Raw genomic sequence first — 22,606 nt, forward strand, 5'->3', positions numbered from 1 at the left:
TCTTTCAGGATATGCTCTAGAGAGAGGAAGTAACATTTCAGTAACGGAACGCCAAGAAAGTGACCCACGCCCCACGATAAAGAAAACACGAACCTTAACGACATTAACATTTCCCAACCCTCGGGAGGAAGATGTGCCCGTTCACTGTCTCTTTTGAGAGGTGGCAGCAATGAACTTGGGTTCTCAGAAGTGGTAGAGGCAGAGTGTGTCTGTGGCAACCAGCACGCGTACCACTAAAACCATGGGCCCCGGAGCCATCCTTCCTGAGAATGCTCCCCCTCACACACATGCTGTGGCTCCCAACTCCAGTCCTAGGCTCTCCCAAGTTAGCACCATAATCTGCGACTTCACTCATTTGCTGAAGTTCAGCCTTCATCAGCATTCAGGGGAACAGTAACAATTTTTTATTTTTTTTTTATTTTTTAAAGATTTTATTTATTTATTTGAGAGAGCGAGAATGAGAGAGAGAGAGAGAGAGAGAGAGAGCACATGAGAGGGGGGAGGGTCAGAGGGAGAAGCAGACTCCCTGCTGAGCAGGGAGCCCGATGCGGGACTCGATCCCGGAACTCCAGGACCATGACCTGAGCCGAAGGCAGTCGCTTAACCAACTGAGCCACCCAGGCGCCCAGTAACAATTTTTTAAAGATAGAAAACAGAAGCAGTTTTGTAGGATGGTTTTGCAGGACCTAGAGCTCATTTTATCTATAAATAATGCCAGTTTTATTTTTTCCTCATCATCCAACTAAGAGAAATTTAAAAAGAAACAGGCAAAAATTAACACACCGTAGTTTTTAAATTGTTAAAATGTCTTGGTGAGTTTAATCACAAAAGACATTATTACCACCAGCAAAGAGGCAAGGTTTTTCTTTTTTTTTAAGTTTGACATTCAAATTTTTAATCCACAATGCTGAGAAGATATAAACTACTGGGATGCAGTAATGAAAACTGCAAAAACAGGATATGAGTTTCATTATAACCTGCTAATTAATACAGCAACACACAATAGCAAGAGATCAGCAAGAACAGTATTCTAATCAAGTTGAGGCGTGTGTGAAAACAGCCAAGAATGCCCCAAACACCAGAAAAAGAAAAATGCAAAACACTGTGTTAAAATATCTCCCGTGGACACAGTTTGCTTTCCAAAAAAACCCAAAAAACAAAGAAACAAACAAAACGAAAAAACCCCACCAAAACCAAAAGGCAAAAAAAAAAAAACAAAAACACCCCAAAACCAAAAACAAACAACAACAACAACAACAACAACAAAACCAAGCTGACACTCAACTTTGTGCTGGCATTTTCCCTTCTCTGCGTTTTCAGCAATCACAAACGCATCCAGACTTGGGAAAGTCTTCATAAGGAGGGAAGCACAGTCAGAAATCTCTTTTATTTTTATCCATGCAAATTAGTAGTAGTTAATTGTATGGGCTTCTCCACCAAAAGAACTAGTATTATGTTGAGGGAAGCAGGGTGTTTGTCATCCAGAGTCAAACAGAAATTGCTTTATTTTTAAATTCACAAAACCGTGATGTGGTATCACATCTGTCCGTTTTTCTCAAGATTTGACAGGAATTTTTTTCACAGAAGTTCTAATGTCGAATTTTTAAATGATGATTTAGGATAGACCAACTGACATTAGACCAACTCCCTCGAACATTTCTTCTTAGAGTGAAGTAATTAATGGGAAAAGTGAATGTTTAAGTTAGCAACTCACTATGCACTAAAGGTCAAAAACTTAATCTGTCTCTCCTTATATTAAGGGAGAGTATATTTGCTCGGCAATTGTCTTTGATGTAGTAACACCAATTCCAGAAAAAAAGTCCTCAGAAAGTAATTCAATAAAGAAAAGACTTCCTTTCATTAAATTTCTCATTACAATATGCCTCAAAATCACAGAAAACTGGACTAGACGAAATACCCAACTAGAAAGAAATAAGGATATGTTTAAGGAAATGGAGGTTCAACAACCAAGTGAAATATAATCCAATTAGTACAGATTATAATGATGCAAACCATGTAGTACTCTGCAACCTTTTTTGTAGATTGCTAAATAGAACACACTATAACTACAAGTGAAAATTCCTGATCAGGACACACAAAACCAAAGTCATGAGGTGCTCTTCACCAGTGTGCGAACTTCCGACTACTCAATCACATCTCTCCCAGCTTCTCACATGTCTACGGGGTCTCCTGATGGGCTTTTCTCATTCCTCCCTGGTGCTTTTGCTGTGCTGTATTCCTGGCTCGCTAGGTGCTTCTGTCTACTCCCAGACAACCCGCATGCATCACCGTGTTCAAGACCCAGCCCTGCAACAAAGTTGTCTGCTACTCTGGAGTGAAATCGCTTTGGATTTCTTAGCCCTGGACAGTTTTGTTTGCTTTATCTCCTCAGGCAGCCTGTAAATTCCACAGAGTTATTTTTAGCACATGCAATAAGTAATAAACACATGATTCTGAATGAACTGATCAATGAATATAAACTGTTCACAGCAGGGACTATTTCTTATCTTTGTCTCCACAATACTTGCCCTCGTCCAGGCAAACGATAGTATGCCAGTAACTTCACTAAACAAACAGATAAATGAAGGTCTGTGTATGGTTACATGTGACTGCTGGCTGTATGGTTCTCTTCCTCATGTCTCTTCTACTCTCTGCTTCTATGAAAGGTCAGATAAGGTTCTTTTCTAAAAGGAGTGCCATCAATGAAGAAAACTTACCCAGGTCAAACTGGCCGGAAACGTAGCCACAGGTCTGCCGGACTTCCTCACTGTCCCAGCCCAAGGGGTAGAGGGCACAACCAGCACCAATCAACAAGCCTGCGAAGAGAGAAGCCAAGAAGGCTTTACCCGTGTTCCTCTGCATCACTAGATAAAGGCAGCATCTGGGGGGAGGGGGGTTGATATTAGCAATATAACAGATCATGGTGTCTGCTTTTTGGAAAGCCCCAGCCACAGCTCCTGTAAGCAATCTAAGGTCAGTCTGATTCCATGAACAATTTCAAGTCTGCTTAAAAGGAAAGAAAAAACAACAAAACACTGATAGACAACGCAGTTTGCTTCCAACTTTGCCTTGTGAAGCATTAAAAGCCTTGCAAACCCTGTTTAGGAAATACGATTCAGAAGCTTTCTAAATCACTCTTGTAAAAATCCAACCAATTCCTCCATCAGTCCATGTAAACAAGTAAATCAAGAGCAAGCAGAAGTGCCTAATAGGTTATGCTTCATCGTGCATTAGATTTTTTTTTCCAATTTAAGAATTAAAACAGAATGTTTTGGCATCATTCAATTTTACCAGGGGCAGAGAAAACAAAGATTTTCATGAACCACTTTGGCACACAACAATTGGACCTATTAACTGTACTACCTGCTATTATACTCCGTTGAAAAGTTGAGAATCAGGGAGCGTTGCTTCATCTCAGAAATATTCTAGAAGACGGACATTTATATAATTTAAGTCCTCCTTGCAGCTAAGACCAAAAGTTTTGATGACCAAACTGAAGAAGGTGACGATTTTACTTTAATATATGAAGTTATCATGGCAGAGCACTCTGAGCGGACGGCTTTTGATAGGCGTGTCTTCAGTGTTGCTTCAAAGCCTAATGTGGGTCGACAAGAAGCTGAATGAGGCTGAAGCACTCACCACCAGAATCCGAGGGCTAATCAGAAAGTAACATCTTGTCCTATCAGGGAGTGAGCACTGTCCTCGTCTGTAAGTTCCACAAGTGTGCTGAGCGAGTAGGACCACCACACAAACACAGTCTGATGGGTGGGAACACGAGCCCAGTCTGAGAGAATGTGTGTTCTACAGCGCTAAACGAGAGAGCGCTGAAATGAGAAAAAAATCTACTAAGGTGGTAACGTTGAGGCAGAATGACAGCTACTCAAGTGCCTTTAGAAGAGACTTTCAGTATTTCTGTATTGAGTTCCTTTCTGTTCCCGTTTTGCTTCTTCTGGCGGGAACGTAGCCACAGGTCTGCCGGACTTCTGCCCCAGCAGATGATTCTTGCAGTTACAGCCCCCACACATAAGTAGTCTCTTTCTATACAGGCACCTAAGGAGGGACTGCTTTCCATACTCTCCCCAACCTCTATGCTGAGCTATGTGGAGAGACATCCCCCGTGAACTGACATAGATTTCTCACCCTGGCGCCCCTTCCTCCAGTCTGTCCCTTGGTCAACAGTAAAACAACCATTTAATGCAGAGGCGCTGTGATCCGAGGGAATGCCTACAAAGAATCGCTGAAAGTGCAAATCCTGAATTCCAGGATGCCTTCTTGGATGAATATGAATTGTGTCGAGGCTGAAGAATAACCCAGAAAGCAACCCTATAAGGTTTTGCTGATTGAGCAAATGCCTCCAGTAACTGATTTCTTTAGGCTCCTCCCTTAGGACAGAATTTATAGTATTCTGAAGACAACTCTAAACCCGTGTTATCCACCATCAGGTAAAGAGATAATGAGGAAGCCAAAGTTTATGCAAACTGAATTCCATGAAGTTTTTATAAATAATATGGTCTCGCTACCATGATACTCAGTTCTTAAATTAATAAGTAACACGGCTTTTTTGAGAAATTGTGAGCAATTTTTTAATGATGACAAATGCAGAAAGAGAAAATTTTCAAATGTAAGAAAAACAAAAAATAGTAACATTTAAACCATCAGTTTTCTCTTTTTCTGATATGCAAACAAGTGATTAAATAGTCTCATTTCAGACGGCAGGAAAATGTGTCATGTATCAGAAAAGTGGCTGTTTTGGTCCAGGATGATGCCAGGCACTTTGGGAAATCAAATAGAAAGGAGATTATATACGGAGCACATTGACCTGTGGTTTTCTAAGTGGTAGAATGCTTGGCAGTCAGGATTCCTTTGTAGAATGGGGTGTCTTTGTGACACAATGAAATGTAAATTCAACCGTATAAATGAAGAATAAATTTTGTACATAAGAAATTTGTGTTATTTGTATGATTTAAAAAAAAATACCATGGGCACAGCTCACATTAAAAAAAAGTGTTAGGGGAGGGCAACTAGCTTATCTGGATTTTTGTATTAATATTTATATAGCCTTTGTTTTGTCTTTTGCTAATGTTTGTTAACAGCAAAATTACCGTAGATGATAAAGGTCTGGGAAACATTTCTGGGAGAAAAATGTATGTCACAAGCTGATCAGTCTAATTGGCTGTTGCAATTTTAGGTCCCACAGGTAACCACTGGTGGCCTCCCACTATCTTTCTACCGTTGTATGTTATGGAGAAAGCAAGTCTTAGACTAAATTCAGCCAAATATACAATGATGTTTATTAGTCATCTGGCACAGAAAGCAGCCAGCTGACCAATTCTTTTTTTTTAAGATTTTATTTTATTTATTTGAAACAGAGAGAGAGAGAGAGAGAGAGAGAGCACAAGAGGGGGTAGGGTGAGAGGGAGAAGCAGACTCCCTGCCAAGCAGGGAGCCCGATGCGGGACTCGATCCCAGGACTCCGGGACCATGACCTGAGCTGAAGGCAGTCGCTTAACCAACTGAGCCACCCAGGCGTCCCAGATGACCAATTCTGTAAGCTCAGTGAAACCCTCCTCCCCAAATCCATCACATAGTCATTCTAACAAGTGCCATCAACATACCATAAATACAACAAATATTCAACCGGCACATTGAAGACACTCCAGACAGTGTCTTCCATCTAAAGACCAAAGAGAGTTTACTCCTGCCCAACGCAGTGGCCATGAGCTCCATGTAGCAAACTTAAATTTAAGTTGATTAAAATTAAACGAAAAATTCATTTCTTCATTTCCACTGGCCACACTTGAAGGACCTGACAGCCACATGGCACTGTTGGCTACCATATTGGACAGGGCAGAGAGAGACCATTTTCACAACTGCAGAAAGTGCTACTGGAGAAAGCTATTCTCGACCTAAGACACTACTTCAGGAGGATGCTGGGTGGGACAGATTCTTAAATCCTAAGCCTGGTACTTCTTGTTAATCAAAATCATCTCTGCTCTTTTAGATTCTCCCTTTCTAGGTGGGGCTAGAGATGCAGAAACTACATTTCAAATCTCTTCTGCTGGCAGAAATTCTGGTTCATGTCTGTTAATGAGAAGCTCTCATGTGGGATTCAGAAGGTCAAAGAGAGAAGTAAACCACTTCCCCATTGGCAGCTGCAACCAGGGGCATGCCTTTTTGTAGATAGTAGACGAGACTGGGGCAGTGGCTTCCAGGCAGTCTCCACGGCCTCACCCACTAAGAGCAAATCCTCAGCTATAGATTCTTTCTACCCCTGCATGTCCTGATTTCCTGAATTCTTCTCTGCCCTTCACTTCCCCAGACCTAATAGGTCTGTGAAACTTTAAATCCCTGGGCTACCTCCCTTCCTAACTGAAATACCTGTGGTGGTTTCTTTCACTGGTCAGACTCTGGCTGGGACATGCCCGACTGGTGCTGATACAGGTTTTTCTCTTCTACCCTATAATTTGTACAGTGTCCATTTTCTCGATGAAAAATTCTCTCTAAGGGGCGCCTGGGTGGCTCAGTTGTTAAGCGTCTGCCTTCGGCTCAGGTCATGATCCCAGGGTCCTGGGATCGAGCCCCGCATCGGGCTCCCTGCTCGGCAGGAAGCCTGTTTCTCCCTCTCCCCCTCCCTCTGTTTGTGTTCCCTCTCTCGCTGTGTCTCTCTCTGTCAAATAAATAAAATCTTTAAAAAAAGAAAGAAAAATTCTCTCTAATACAACTTATGCTGATTACTAAACCTCAGCAAGTATAGATTGATATTAGAAGGCTTCTGGTAACCCTCTGTGGTGTGGTCTGTGGCTAAGGGAATTTATGCTAATTAACCTTCGCTGGAGTGTGAGTTTCTGAAGTGAATACTCCAAATGTTCACCCACTGCCCCTAGATTGTCAACTGGAGTCAACTAGCATTTTATTGTCCATACCGAAGTACTATATTGTGAAGTAAAGTTAGAGATAATTAAACAGAAAAGACAGAACATGTTTTTTATTATTGAAGTATTACCGACATACAATACTAGTTTCAGGTGTACATCATAGTGATCTGATATTTTCATATGTTATGAAATGATCTATCATAAGTCTAGTTACTATTTGTCACCATACAGTTGTTACAATATCATTGACTATATTCTCTATGCTTTACATTACATCCTCATGACTTACTTATTTTATAACTGAAAGGTTGTACCTCTTAATCCCCTTCACTTATTTTTCCCATTCCATTCCCCTCCCCCTCTGGTAATCAACAGTCCGTTTCCTAGATCTATGAGTCTGTTCCTGTTATATTTTGTTTGTTCATTTGTCTTCTTTTCTTAGATTCCACATATAAGTAAAATCATATGATATTTGTCTTTCTCTGACTTATTTCACTTAGCATAATAACCATTAGGTCCATCCATATTGTTGCAAATGGCAAAATTTCATTCTTTTTCATGGCTGAGTAATATTCCATTATATATGTATATATCTCACATCTTCTCTATTCATCTATTAGTGGACACTTGGCTATTGTAAATAATGCTGTAGTGAACACAGGGGTACATATATCTTTTTGAATTAATGTTTTCATTTTCTTCAGATAAATACCCAGAAATGGAATTGCTAGATTGTATGATAGTTCTATTTTTAATTTGTTGAGAACTTCATACTATTTTCCATAATGGCTATTCCCACCGACAGCACACATGGGTTCTGCTTTCTCCACATCCTTGCCAACATTTGTTATTTTTTGTCCTTTTGATAACAGCCAATCTGACTGGTGTGAGGTGGTATCTCGTTGTGGTTTAGATTCGCATTTCCCTGGTGATTAGTGATGCTGACATCTTTTCATGTGCCTGTTGGCCATCTATATATGTTCTTTGGAAAAATGTCTATTCAAGTCCTCTGGCCATTTTTCAATTGGGTTGTTTGCTTCTGTATTTGTTTTGTTTTATATTAAGATGTGTAAGTTCTTTATATATTTTTGGATATTAACCCCTTATTGGATATATCATTTGCAAATATCTTCTCCAACACCGTAGGCTGCCTTTCCATTTTGTTGATTGTTTCCTTTACTGTGCAGAAGCTTTTTAGTTTGATAAAATCCCCTTTGCTTATTTTAGTCTTTGTTGCCCTTGCTTGCGGAGACTAGTCCAAAAAAATATTGCTAACACCAATGTCAAAAAGCTTACTATGTTTTCTTCTAGAAATGTTATGGTTTCAGGTCTTACATTCAAGCCTTCAATCCATTTTGAGTTTATTTTTGTATATGGTGTAAGATAGTGGTCTAGTTTCATTCTTTTGCATGTAGCAGTCCAGTTTTGCCAGAACCAGTTATTGAAGAGACTGTTTTTTCCCTCTTGTATATTCTTGACCTTTGTCTTAGGTTAATTAACCATATATACATGGACTTATTTCTGGTCTCTCTATTCTATTCTATTGATCTATATGTCTATTTTCAGGCCAATACCATACTATTTTGATTACTACAGCTTTGTAGTATAGTTTGAAATCAGAATGTGTGATATCTCCAGGTTGGTTCTTCCTTCTCAAGATTGCTTTGGCTATTTGGTGTCTTTTGTGGTTCCATGCAAATTTTAGGATTCTTTGTTCTAGTTCTGTGAAAAATGCCTCTGGTATTTTGATGGGAATTGCAATGAATCTGTAGATTGCTTTGTGTAGTATGGATACTTTAACAATATTAATTCTTCCAATCCATAAGCACAGTATACCTTTCCATTTACTTGTGCCATCTTCAATTTCTTTCATCAGTGTCTTATACTTTTCAGAGTACAGGTCTTTCACTGCCTTGGCTCAATTAATCCTAAATATTTTATTATTTTTGATGCAATTGTAAATGGAATTGTTTTCTTAATTTCTCTTTCTGATAGATTGTTATTAGTATGTAGAAACACAGTCTATTTCTGTATCTATTCTGTATTTAGTAACCTGCAACTTTACTGAATTCATTTAATTCTAATAGTCTTTTGGTGGAGTGTTTATGGTTTTCTATATATAGTATCATGTCATCTGCAATTAGTGATAGGCTTACTTCTTCCTTTCCAATTTCAATGACTTTTATTTCTGTTTCCTACCTAATTACTGTGTCTAGGACTTCCAATACTATGTTGAATAAAAGTGGGGAGAGTGGGCATCTTATCTTGTTCCTGATCTCAAAGGAAAATCTTTCAGCTTTTTACCATTGAGTATCATTGATGTTAGCTGTGGGTTTATCACATATGCCCTTTATCATGTTGAGGTATATTCTTTCTATACCCATTTTGTTGAGGGTTTTTAACAAAAATGAAGGTTGAAATTTGTCAAATGCTTTTTCTGCATCTATTGAGATGATTATATGATTTTTACCCTTGGTTTTATTAACATGATCGATCACATTAATGTGGTATACCACATTGATTGACTTGCAGATGCAAACCCACTGTGGATCCCTAGAATAAATCCCACCTGATTGTGGTGTATAATCCTTTTAATGTATTGTTGAATGCAGTTTCCTAATAATTTGTTGAAGATTTTTGCATCTGTGTTCATCAGGAATATTGGCCTATAGTTTTCTTTTTTTGTGGCATCTCTGTTTGGTTTTAGTACCAGGGTAACGCTGGTCTCATAAAATGAATTTGGAAGCATTCCTTCCTCTTAAATTCTTTTGGAATAACTGAGAAGGATAGGTACTAACTCTTCTTTAAATGTTTGTAGATTCACCTGCGAAGGTATCTGGTCCTGGGCTTTTGTTTTTTGGGGATTTTTAAGTTATTAATTCAATTTTATTATGTAATAGGTCTATTCCAATTTTTCTATTTCTTCATAATTTTGGAAAGTTGTGTGTTTCTAGGAATTTATCTATGGCTGGTTTAATGGTGATGAACTTCTTTAGCATTTGCTTATCTAGGAAGCTTTTTATCTTTCCTTCAATTCTGAACACCTTTGTGTGGATCTCTCTGGATTCATCTTGTTTTGGACTCTCTGTGTCTCCTGGACCTGGATGTCTGCTTCCTGGTTAGGGCAATTCTTAGCCATTAGCTCTTCAAATATGTTTTCTAACCCTTTCTCTTTCTTGTCCTCCTGGGATCCCAGTGGTGCAAATGTTAGTATGTTTGATGTTGCCCCAAGAGGTTTCTTAAACAATCTTCATTTTTTAAAACTCTCTCCCTTTCTCTCTCTCTTTCTGTTCCAATTGAGTGATTTCCACTCTTCTGTCTCCCAGACTGTGAATCCATTCTTCTGTATCATCTAATCTGCCGTCGATTCTCTCTAGTGTATTTTTCATTTCAGTTACTGTATTCTTCAGCTCTGACTGGTTCTTACTTACATTTTTTAATCCTTTGTTGAAGTTCTCATTGAGTTCCTCCATTCTTTTCCCTAGTTTGTTACCTGTCTTTATGGCCATTACTTTGAACTCTTTATCAGGTAAATTACTTATCTCCATTTCATGAGGGTTTGATTCTGGGGTTTTATCTTGTTCTTTTGTTCGGAACATACTCCTTTGTCTCATTTTGTTTGACCTTCTCTGTTTGTTTCTATGAATCAGGCAGAATGGCTACTTCTCCGATGTTGAAGGAGTGGCCTTGTATAGAAACAACCCCTTTGTAGACTGCATGTGCCTGGTGGCTTTGGCAAACTGGCTGGAGAAGGAACAGACACAGACAGGTGGAGAAGGGGTCCCAGGGTGAGACAGTAGTGTCCCTGGTGACAGGAGGGCTAGGGCTGGCGAGAGCACCAGGGCCACTTTGATAAGATAGTTGAAGCTCAGGTGGGCATGCGAGTGGGGGCCTATGGCATGCGACACCAGGGCCACCTTGGGGGAATGGCGGGAGCTGATGTGAGCCAGGGGCCCAGGACATGATAGGCCAGCAGGCCAGCTAGAGTGCCTGGACCCTTCTTCTGCCCACACTATCGAGCTGAAGAGGGGATATGAAAAATGGTCTCACTGGTCCTCCAACCCTAGAGACAGTTCCAGCAGTTCCTCACCTGTTTGGTGGATGCTGTAAGGTTAGCAAATGGATTTCTTTCACTTATAGTCTGGTTGCTCTTTAAGCCACTATTTTTTGCTGTGCCCCAAGGTGGGAGAGTCTGCTCATGGGCTCCTCAGTGTTATTATCCCTCAGTGACTCTGCAGGTCACTGAGTTGGAGGTGGGGTTTCTGTCATTGCAGTGTCTCTGTCTCTCCCACTCTTCTATATGTGGTCTCTCTATCATTTGTTGTGCAGAAGCTGTTCAATCAAACTTCAGGTCTTCTTGAGGAGGAACTGCTCTATATGTTAGTGTAGGTTTGGTGTATCTGTGGGAGGAAGTGAGTTCAGGGTCTTACTATGCTGCCATCTTGGACCCACCCCTGAGAACATCTTTTTAATGGAAGAAATCTGTCATTTTTCAGTTTTAGACATGTTAAACCTTAGACCATGTTGTAGAAATCAATGTTTCAGGGAAGTGTAGTTTGAAAATCCCTGAACTAGACACCTCTTAGTTGTTATGCTGCCTGCTGAAATGGGGCTCAGAAAATATTCTGGAACTTGAGGTGGTTGCCCAAATGATATCTTAGTGACCTAATAGGTTTTAATAGATCTTGTTGCCTAATTCACTCCTGGAGAGCAAACGGCTCAGTGAGAATCTCTGGCTCACAAACTTTTGTATCATCTACATGGATTTTCTTTATTAGATTTATAAATCTAGTGGTTTATAAACTTCAAGAGCTTAATTATGTATTTTAACCACATCCTTTTGTCACTGCCATAAAAAGATGTCATGAAAAAATAGTCACATTATCACATTTTGGGAAAATCTGTGCCTATAGGAGTGGAAGTGAGGAAAGAGTTGTTGTTGCAAGGCAACAACCTGAGGAAGGTAGTAATGCGGCGGAGGGGAGGGGGGATGGAGGAGGTCTGAGATCATTTGCAGCTACAGGCTCATTTGTAACTAAGAAGCAATCTATTTTTACAATCCTAAGGGGTCGTGAGTAAATCACAAATTAGCATACATTAGCTCAATCTTTAGTTTTTACCTGGCACCTAGCTGAAATCAGCTATCCAGGGGCAAGAGATCATGAAGGTCAGTTTGTAGGAGGTCTTAGAAATTTAGAGAGATGTTGCTTCCCACAAAGAATGGAAATAATAATCCAAGAAATGACTCAATAATACTTAAATGAAAAAAATTCCATTTTTTTTGACTATGACGCCATTCCAACCTGAATGCCCTAGGGTTTTGGTCTCACCCTGTTTAAGACAATTACAGTAGTTAAAGAGCCAGGTTGGTGGAATGACATCCAAGGAGAAGCCAGTGTTAATGGAGAAGAGACAGCACAGATAAATGTGACGCAAGCAATCAGGAGCTGTGCTGCGATGTTGTGTTATAAAAGACATCTACCTTTCTCCCCAAATGGATTCGTGTACCTAAATTTTACCTAAAACTCTGCCTGCCCATAAACAACCTTTGGGAGAGTTCCTAGTGGAAACTCTATTCACTTTCACACAATGCTGGAAATATCTGCCATGATACTAATTATTTCTTAGAATTCAAGTGTGAAGTCTGAAGTTTGTAAAGAGCTCAGTGGTCAAAGTGAGAACCAGATTCTGGGAATTTTCCCTTCTGCAAAACTCTTTCTATTCAAAGTTGGTACTTAAAACTTAGCCAGAGGAATATTAACATAACAATTTGGCTCCTGCCAAGAAGGCAAAACAAACCTCTAGACAGCCAATGCCAATTACTCTCCACAGGTGGTAAGAATAGAGTCCTCATGTTAGACTCAGAAAGCCTTATTTTTTCCAGGCACTCTTGAAAGTTTTTATGTGATCTCACTTTTTTCCATGACTATCGCTACATTCTTTTTCCACAGTTTATTTTTTTTTATACCGTGACTTTTTCCACTTATTGCCCCTTCAGTGGTCACACCAGTGTTTCCCATCATTTCATCTTTTATGTTTTTTGGATAATTTTATCCATCCTCCAGTTCCTTTATCTTCTTTTCTGTAGCAAGCACAGAGGGAAATTGTTTTCTTTACTCTTCTCATGCAAGCTGCCCAGTCTTAGGGCCTGTTATCTGGATTTCTCTTTGGATGATGTTGGCACATTTCCATCTCCAAGTCTCCATATGCTAATTTATGTACACAATTCTCGTCCATTCTCACCCCTTACATAACTGTCCCTTTACAAAACAAATCCACTGGTGGGGAGGAAATAAGAGCAAGGACCAGTATTACAACTCTTCGGACCTTGAAAGCACCATTACAGGGAAGCTACAGTTGACCCTTGAACAACACAGGGGCCAGGAGCACTGACCCCCTGTGCAGTCGAAAATCTGTGTACAACTTTTGATTTCCCCAAAACTTAACTACTAAAAGCCTACTGTTTACCAAAAGCCTTACAGATAACATAAAGAGTCAATTAACACATATCTTGTATATGTATTATAGGCTGTATTCTTACAGTCTAGCTAGAGAAAAAAGTTACTAAGAAAATTATAAGGAAGAGAAAATACATGTACAGTGCTGCACTGTGTTTATTGAAAAAAGTCCATATATAAATGGACCCATGCAGTTCAAATCTGTGTTGTTCAAGGGTCAACTGCACTTAAGTATCCTATAAAAAGGAGGCTTATGCAGGCTCATAAACCTCCCTTCAAAGTGCTTTCTGGAAACTGAGGTATAGAGGATGAAAGAGGATCGTCCAAGGACACAGAACCCAGATCAATCCCAGGGCTCCTGGATTCCAGACCAGGGCTCTTTTCCACCTATCATGATCCCAATGCTTGCTTGCACATCAGGCCATTCCAAGGTCACACACTCGCCACCTGCTACCCAAGTACAGCCACAGCTGTGTTGGATTTCACCAACATCATATTTTTCTAAGTGGGGCTTCTCGCCGGCAACTCCATATTTCATGGGTCTCATTGAAAGCTGTGCCCACCCTGGACTGGGTAGCTGGCACAGAGCCAAGTCAAGATGGTCCCATTATGTGGCTCACGGGCCCTGACCAGTCCCAAAGGCATTTCTGACTGCGGACTATCAGTTCTTTGGAATGTCTTGAATTTTCTTATCTCTGAAGGTTGAATCCCTTCCCTTTGAGATACTCTCACTCCTTACTTCATGCTCGGGTTCCACCATGAAAATACTAGCTGACAGTTCTCCAAAGAAGACATACAAATGGCTAACAGACACATGAAAAAATGTTCATTATCATTAGCCATCCGGGAAATTCAAATCAAAACTACATTAAGATACCACCTTACACCAGTTAGAACGGCAAAAATTGACAAGGCAGGAAACAACAAATGTTGGAGAGGTTGTGGAGAAAGGGAACCCTCTTACACTGTTGGTGGGAATGCAAGCTGGTAGAGCCACTTTGGAAAACAGTGTGGAGGTTTCTCAAAAAGTTAAAATTGAGCTACCCTAAGACCCAGCAATTGCAGTACTGGGTATTTATACCAAAGATACAGATGTAGTGGAAAGAAGGGCCACATGCACCCCAATGTGCATAGCAGCAATGTCCACAATAGCCAAACTGTGGAAAGAGCTGAGATGCCCTTCAACAGATGAATGGATCAAGAAGATGTGGTCCATATATACAATGGAATATTACTCAGCCATCAGAAAGGATGAAGACCCACCATTTGCATCAACATGGTTGGGACTGGAGGAGATGAGGCTAAGTGAAATAAGCCAAGCAGAGAAAGTCAATTATCATATGGTTTCACTTATTTGTGGAACATAAGGAATACCATGGAGGACATTAGGAGAAGGAAGGGAAAAATGAAGGGGGGGAAATCAGAGGGAGAGACGAACCATGAGAGATAGGGAGTCCAGGAAACAAACTGAAGGTTTTAGAAGGGGACGGCAGGCGGGGATCGGTCAGCCTGGTGTTGGGTTTTAAGAAGGGCAGGTATTGCATGGAGCACTGGGTGTTATACGCAAACAATGAATCATGGAACACTACATCAAAAACTAATGAGGTAATGTATGGTGACTAACATAACATAATAAAAAAAAAATACTAGCTGTTAAGGTCCAGAAGCCTCAACACGCAGCCTGCCCTGGCCACCCCAACAGGGAGCTACAGGTTTTACCACCCCCCGACCAGAGCCATGAGCTCCTACTGAGATGCACTGTATATCATTTATCTGGGGCTTACTACCTTGCTATAGTTATTCACAAGTATTACAACTCCCGGAAAGCCAAAAACTTTACCATATGTTTACTTGCGTCTAACTCACTGGTTCATGATATTTGTTAAATGTTAAATAGCAGTAATATGATTTATTTAGTATTTACAAAAGCCTCAGCATAATTATAAAATACTTATAGAATAGATCATATAAAATATATCATTGCCCTCATTTAGCAAAGGAGGAGAGGCTTAGAGAAGCAGGCTCATGCTCATGAGGCTACTAAGCGGTCATGCAGGGACTTATATTCAGGTCTGTCTGAGCTCTAAGCCAATATTGCTAAACTCTACCTTCTAATGCCTCCCAAGTCCCCAAGTGTTCATGGTTCCAGCTCTGGCTTATCTCCTACATCCACACATGTACTGAACCCTGCATACAAATGGAAAATGAAGAACCCAGCAGAAGATCAAGCAGGATTGCAGGCCAAGATCTTTTCTCTAGGATTGACTCTATTGCCACCTGTATGCAAAGGTAGGGGTTCTTGAGAGCCCTACAGTTTCCCGCTTCCCCTCGTGCCAGGGAAGGAGAACCTGGATGTGTGCTCTAGCACACAAAGAGCACATCAAGGCATACAGATGAAAAATGGATTCTTTATCATCAGAAGCCTAGCCTAGGAAAGCATATCCTATCATAGCACTAAAATATAAAATAGAAATATGACCATTTTGGAACTATCTAAACTCTTGTTACAAATGACAGTAAGACTCTTTCTTTGCTGAAAACATCTTGCAGAAGAGAACATACTTTAGATTTTCTTAAAATGCTTTCAGAATGGCTCCTTGGTTCTTATTTCTTCTCCTTTTCCAGTTCATGGGTCAGAAGACACGAAAGACATGCATCAGAATACCTGCTTCTTTGCTCAAAGCAAAAACTTCTCAAACTAATTTCAGCCATGAGTGACTTGTCATCTTTGCTCTTTCTAGAGTCTCAGGCAATCATTGGTAGAAAGCAAGCTGTTTCAAACAATGAAATTTTGGGGGACATTTTGCCATTTCTATGTGACAGATTTCTGGTAAATTACATGAGCTTAAAAGCCATGATCTTTCTAACCTTAGTAGTTAAGAAATTCCGGTTCTACCACTTCACTTCTTTTGGGCTCAGTTTTCCTTATCTATAAAATGAGGACAATATCTACCTCTTGGAGTTGTTGCAAAGATTAAATGAGATAGTGCACGTAAAGCATGGGGCACAGTGCCTTACAGTAAGGGTACAACGAATGGTCTCTATTGTCAGGCTTTAGACTTTGTGCCACGTGTGGAGGGAGGCTGGAGGATTTGGTTCAAGCCAATGTGTGTTTGTACACCATCTCCTGAAATGGAGTCCTCCAGTCCTCTGCTCTCAGAGAAGGTCCTCTTCTTAGACGGAAGGAGGGCACGGTTTCCAGCAAGGACATTCCTGGAATGGTGAGCCACGATCACTTGCCCCAAAAGTCCTATCTGCCATGTAAACCTCAGTTAGGAACAAATGAAATAGCCTGATAATCCTCACATTTAGGCGAGGAATTCATATGCTACTACCGAGGCTAATAATATTTTTGTCTGTTCCATTTTGCTTTGGTTTTTGTTGCATTTTACTTTTAAAGACAATGTTGGCTTTTCTGTGAGGTAGGTAGAGCCAGTACCAGCGTCCCCATTTAGCAGATGAAGGAATGGAGTCACAGACAGGTGGGGAGATCTGAGCTTCATCAAGTGGACAACCTGTGGCAGAGCTGGGCCACAACCTCAGCATAACTGACTCCTACTTCTCTGCTTTGGTTCAGTGTCTTTACTCTGACACTATGAGAAGGGAGCTAACAGTGCTCAGTGCTGCAGCTATACCTCTGAAATAAACAAAAATGCTAATTTTCACTGACTCTAAGGTGTTCTGCAGTGTTACAGCAGGAGAGGAATAAAGACACAGTCCTGCATTTCCAGAGTTGTGTGGCCCAGTACAGTGCTTCGCAGACTGACCAGCACACAAAACAGCTGGGGGGCTTGTTCAAAATGTCGACTCTGGTTCTATAGTTCTGGGGTGGGGCCGGGTCTCCTGTGATTGCAAGCATCTCATGGTGGGACAGACATGGGACCACACTGTGGGCCCTGAGGGTCGAGTGGGTATAGAGCAGGCTTTGATGTTGATCACGTCAGGTGCAAATCCTGACACCCCCTAACCAGATGTGTGACCTTGAGCAGCACGCTTTTGAATTCTCTGAGCTCAGCTTTTCATCTACATAACAGACCTAATGGTACCCATATCTTTAACATTTTTATTAGAAATAAATGGCTTAATAAAAGTGCCCACTTCTGTGCTTGGCATAAGATATGTATCAATACTGATATTGATATTGTACCGCTGGACCTGCTGTCTTAGAACTGCAAACATTTCATTCTACTGGAGCTTCCAGTTTCAGATGCTTCATGAGCAGCTATAGGCGCTCATCAAACAGATAAACAAATAAATAAAAACACTACTCAAAAGCAGAGGGCTCTGCCTTACTGCTTGCTCATGTCACAGCAAATATCTCTTCTGAAACTAACCACATCTCTATCACTAAGAGTAATTATATCTTTTTTTCTCCTCCAACATGATATTATGAAGATGATCAGACTTACAAAGAAGTTGGAAAAATTGTATAGTGAATGCCCATACACCCCTGATCTCGATTCTATGATTAACATGTTTTAAAGTCTGCTCTATTACCTATCTATCCATTTTCCATTCCTCTATTGATCCGTCAATTCATCTTTTTTGGGGGGGTAGGTTTCAAGCATCAGTCCATATGACGCCTCTTTCATTATTCATCCCCTAGCCTCTTTCTTCCCTTGAGCCAGTAGCCTGCACAGAGCTAGGAGCCAGTAGCCCACACAGAGCTAGGAGTCAGTAGCCCGCACAGAGCTAGGAGCCAGTAGCCCGCACAGAGCTAGGAGCCAGTAGCCCGCACAGAGCTAGGAGGCAGACACAAAAGTCTGACTCAAGAGCCACAGCTGACGCAACACGACATCCTCATGGCCTGATGCCTCTAAATGAGGACCCAGCAGCGCGGAAGGGATTTACGTATAAATCTAGAGCAATGAAGACCTATAAGCTGTTCACATTTCTCAAACAATCACCTCACAACCTAAAACAGGGCTGGCTTGCTGTTTGACCCAGAAATACCTGTAAGAACTTCACGAGACATTTCACAAAGCCCAGAACGACAACAACATAAAGAGTTCCAGCCCAGCGCAGCCACTCAGCTCGGAGTTTTCAGTGGACACGTTTTCTCCTAAGGATCACTGCTGTTTTGTACAAACTGTATCACTCCTGATCCCCCTTACAGAAGAAAAAAGGAAAGAACAATGATCACATTTCAACATGAAAGTGTCCTGAGTGTGCTGCACTAGGCTCCAGCAATATCCTGTCAACACCAAACAAACAAACAGACAGACAGACAGACAACCTGGCTGTAAGTCAACTCACACTGCAAACTTAACCTAGTCCATCCCTGCTTTGAAAATGCAATGCCAATTCCACACCAGACTCTGGTCAGTTTCATGTCGGCAAACGGTGGTTACCGCAGTCAGATAAATATTCGGGTAGTAAAACTGTTAGGGACGAGGGCTTTGGAGTCTTACCTGTCCTCGAATATTGGGTCTGCTCCTTACTAGTTTCTGACCGAGCAAGGCTCTTACACTTGAGCCCCAAGAGTTTCACTGATAAGATGGCTCTACCAGTACCTCTTTACAGAGTTGTCCAGAGGATGAGCTATAATGTCCTGGCACAGTGCAGGGCATATAAAAGTAGATTCCTCTTATGAAATGATGAGGAGGGGCGCCTGGGTGGCTCAGTCGTTAAGCGTCTGCCTTCGGCTCAGGTCATGATCCCAGGGTCCTGGGATCGAGCCCCGCATTGGGCTCCCTGCTCGGCAGGAAGCCTGCTTCTCCCTCTCCCACTCCCCCTGCTTGTGTTCCCTCTCTAGCTGTGTCTCTCTCTGTCAAATAAATAAATAAAATTAAAAAAAAAAAAGAAATGATGAGGAAAGAGAAGGGGAAGGTAATATTCCAAACATTTGTATTTATTTCCACAACAGTGGCTCTATGAAAACAAGAGGAATGGTGGAGCCAGACTCTGCCCCGGCTGGAGTGGCTTAGGCAGATCACTTCCTTTGAGCCTCAGTGTCTCCCTCACGGCCAGTGTGGATAAAGCCCCCTGCACCTCTCAGGGATGGCATGATGACCCAAGAAATGCACGCCAGTTGCCCAGGGCATGGTAGCTGCTCCCGTAGAGGGTGGTTTGGCAGGTTTGCACATGACAGGGGAGGGTGCCCTGCAGATCACTCAGGGTAAGCCCACAGGGAGGATAATGTGTTTGGAGGAAAATATCACCCTCCCAAATTCTGACATCCTAATATCATAAAATTACCCAAGATAGTGGAGAACTCCAAAGGACTGATGAGCTCCCTGGGGCTTTTCCTTCAGCTTCCCTGTAAGTGCTATTTTAGGATCCTGTTTCAGTTCTAACATAGCAATATTTAGGAGGCAGAGTAAAACCTCTCTCCTTCACCAATACATCAAGTGCCCACAAACAGACAGATTCCACGCCTTCAAACCCTGTTCATTTATTTCTACTTGACCTTAAAAAAAAAAAAAAAAAGTGTCAGGATAAGAATGATTTATCTTCCTATTTATTTTTAAGGTCCTTAAGTACTTCAATCGGGGGCCCCACGACAACACTAAAGTCAGATGCCAGGCATATTTTTAAAAAGTAGTAAAATCTACATGTGCTGAAATGAACAGTTAGTGAAAGACTTTCTTACAAATTGAGAGGGACGAGGCCTCTGTGCAGTTTATAACCTGCCACAGTGAGCTGCTTGAAGGCTCGAAGCCCAAGCAAATTCGAAGAGTATTTAAAATACTTTTGAAAATGTAATGGAGGGAGCATAAAGGGAAAATCTTATGTAGTAATGAAGACATGACTACCATGCAGTGCTTTCTCTTTAAGTTCTAGATATTACCAGCTACCTTCCTAACAACAACAAAAAATGAAAGCCTGGAGTTGTCCAGATGTTTTGTCTTGACAAACTACCAGAGCAGAGACTAGACTTAAAAATCTCTGTCTTTACAACTGGTTTTGTTGCCACAGTGAGAACATATTCCATAAACACTGCTACCGTGTTGTAAGGCAATTCAGAGCGCAGCCTTGGAAGATGACCATGTGCCCCTCTGGCTTTGAGATCCTGGGTCCTCATCAGTAAAATAGGAATAAAATCCATACATAGAGCTGCTGTAAGGATTATTTTATATACATATGCACCTATATACACAAGCCTACATATACGCACATGTATGCACATACACAAGCCATATATAATTACAGATGTAGCCTATGTTGTCATTTGAGTATAATATATACAGGTTATATATACACATGTGGGTTTTTTGGGCTAGACTATAAGGCATTTATAACAGGTTTCTACTAACTTTCTGGCTTAAATATATGTTATTTTCACTACTTATATACTCATCAAAGCACCTTTTTCACCACCAAAAAAAAATGGAGAGTATTAATATATGATAAAATCATCAATAGATGCATTGAGGAGTACAGGTGGCCAATGGACTTCAGACAGACATTTCTTTAAAGATTTTTTTTAATCTACCTTCTTGGGTATCAGGAAAGAAAAACCTCATTTATTTTCCTCAGGTCTTTTTAGAATACCATCAATTCCACTAAAAAACAGTAAAGCCATCTGGAATAGCTGACAGACAACAATTTGGAAGCAATTTCTTTCGAGACAACTATAATGATTTTCCTTTTCTGTTTTCTTTCCCTCTTGAAATGTCAAGGATAACTGAAACTTTTTACTTTTCCATCTGTGATTTACTGATCAGCTCCAAACAAGTTTAGAAAGTACTTGAAAATTTGTTTCCAGTCAACTTAATACCGTTTTTTTTCTTTAATTCTATTTTGAAAGTACCACATTCTGTCTTAAGTGTCTTTTTGATATTTAGAAAATACAAAATACTTAAAAACACAAATTGAAACATGATTACAAAGTATTTTGCAATGGACAAAAACACTAAGTATTTAAAATACCATCATAAGCAGACACAATGAAGTCACTCATATCTTTTTCAAATAGATTATCCCAAGAGGTTTAATAAAATGAACATAGAAACAAACCCCCACATGGGTAAATGCTGCATCTTGCAGAGTAGGACTCACAGAGGATAGAATCCAGAATTCTCATTCTTAGCCTGCTGATTTAGTTACCTGAAGAGGAATTCTACACACACACACACAGAATAAAACTAATCTCTTCATGAATTGAGCTGGTGGGCTTTGGCGTCTCTGCAAAGCATGGCGTTCTTTGCTATGGAGGAATTAAAAAATCTGAAGATAAGATCCATTCACTGTAGCATCTGAGATGGAGAAAAGTAACATGGAAACAACACTTTAAGCTTGTATTTGTGCCATGTTAGCAGCAAAAGCAATAATTGCCATTGAAATCAGTCAGTTTTTGGCTGGAACTCACTGGCAGGATGGGAGGGGCTCTAGTAAGTGGATGTAGTCATCCCTGGGGAAGAAAAGGACATGGAAGACGGGCAGGTGCAAGTCTGAGGAAGATGAAAATCGACCAAGATGGGAATCAGGGAGAAGAGGGCAGGGATGGCCAAGCAGTGAGGATGGGGTCAGTGACTCTTGCAGAAGGTCATTAATTCTACGCCAAGGAAGCTGGCCTTTACTAAGAGAGCAAAGAGACCTTACAGTTGTGAATTAAGCTCCCGAATGAAAGAGCTGAAAGGAACCATCAAGATGATCTAATTTAGTACTTCTCAAACTTTTCCACCAAAACATTCCTAAGGAAGAGGTGAGAACTTCATACCGTATGGAGTCAGGGGTCCTACCTTAAATCGGTCCTCCTCTGAAACAGGGCTTCCTTGCTTCTGCTTGATAAATTATCAAGGGATTTTCCAGTCTACTCCACAGATAATTTAATTTTTTTGTATAAAAAATTTGCTTTCTCCAAAATGGCATAAGATGTCCATCTTCCAAAAGAAATTTGGGGTTTACCCTGTGCCTTTGAAGATGCACAGTGCACGACCCTTTCCCCTCACAGTGTATGTGGAGCTCAGCTGGAAGAATGAATCTAGGCTTCTGCTCACAAAGATAAAGTGATGTGCTCAACGTCATAGTTAGCGAAGGAATCAGAAATGCAATATTTCTTGTCCCTCTGTCCAAAACTCTCTTCTGCAATACCACACTATTAACACAGAAAAGAAAGCACCTGATCTGACTGGCACAGGGCACCTCACCCAGCACTACCCTATGAGCGAGACGCAGACTTCCCCGGCTGGCCCCAAAGATGCCATCTTGACCCACCACGCCAGCCATTGTCTCCCTCAGGGCAGGCTCGCGTGTGGTGAGAGAGATGGCTTAGACCAAGCTTCTTCCAGAGGAACTATCCCCCACATAGAAATTTCTAGCCTATTCACA

General features: G+C 40.9%; 1 protein-coding gene across 2 annotated transcripts in view; it reads right to left on the bottom strand.

Moving 5' to 3' along the window:
- LHFPL6 (LHFPL tetraspan subfamily member 6) overlaps positions 1 to 22,606 on the bottom strand; it is a 239,412-nt gene that overhangs the window by 27,234 nt on the left and 189,572 nt on the right. For both annotated transcript variants that reach the window (XM_028107823.2, XM_088022202.1), the window contains one exon: positions 2,718 to 2,816. In XM_028107823.2, the coding sequence (XP_027963624.1) occupies positions 2,718 to 2,816 (99 nt within the window). The remainder of the gene's footprint in view (positions 1 to 2,717; positions 2,817 to 22,606) is intronic.

The sequence above is a fragment of the Eumetopias jubatus genome, unplaced genomic scaffold (assembly GCF_037043125.1).
Source record: "Eumetopias jubatus isolate StellerSeaLion01/CBP00866 unplaced genomic scaffold, mEumJub1_p1.0 scaffold_3, whole genome shotgun sequence".
Taxonomy (NCBI): Eukaryota; Metazoa; Chordata; class Mammalia; order Carnivora; family Otariidae; genus Eumetopias; species Eumetopias jubatus.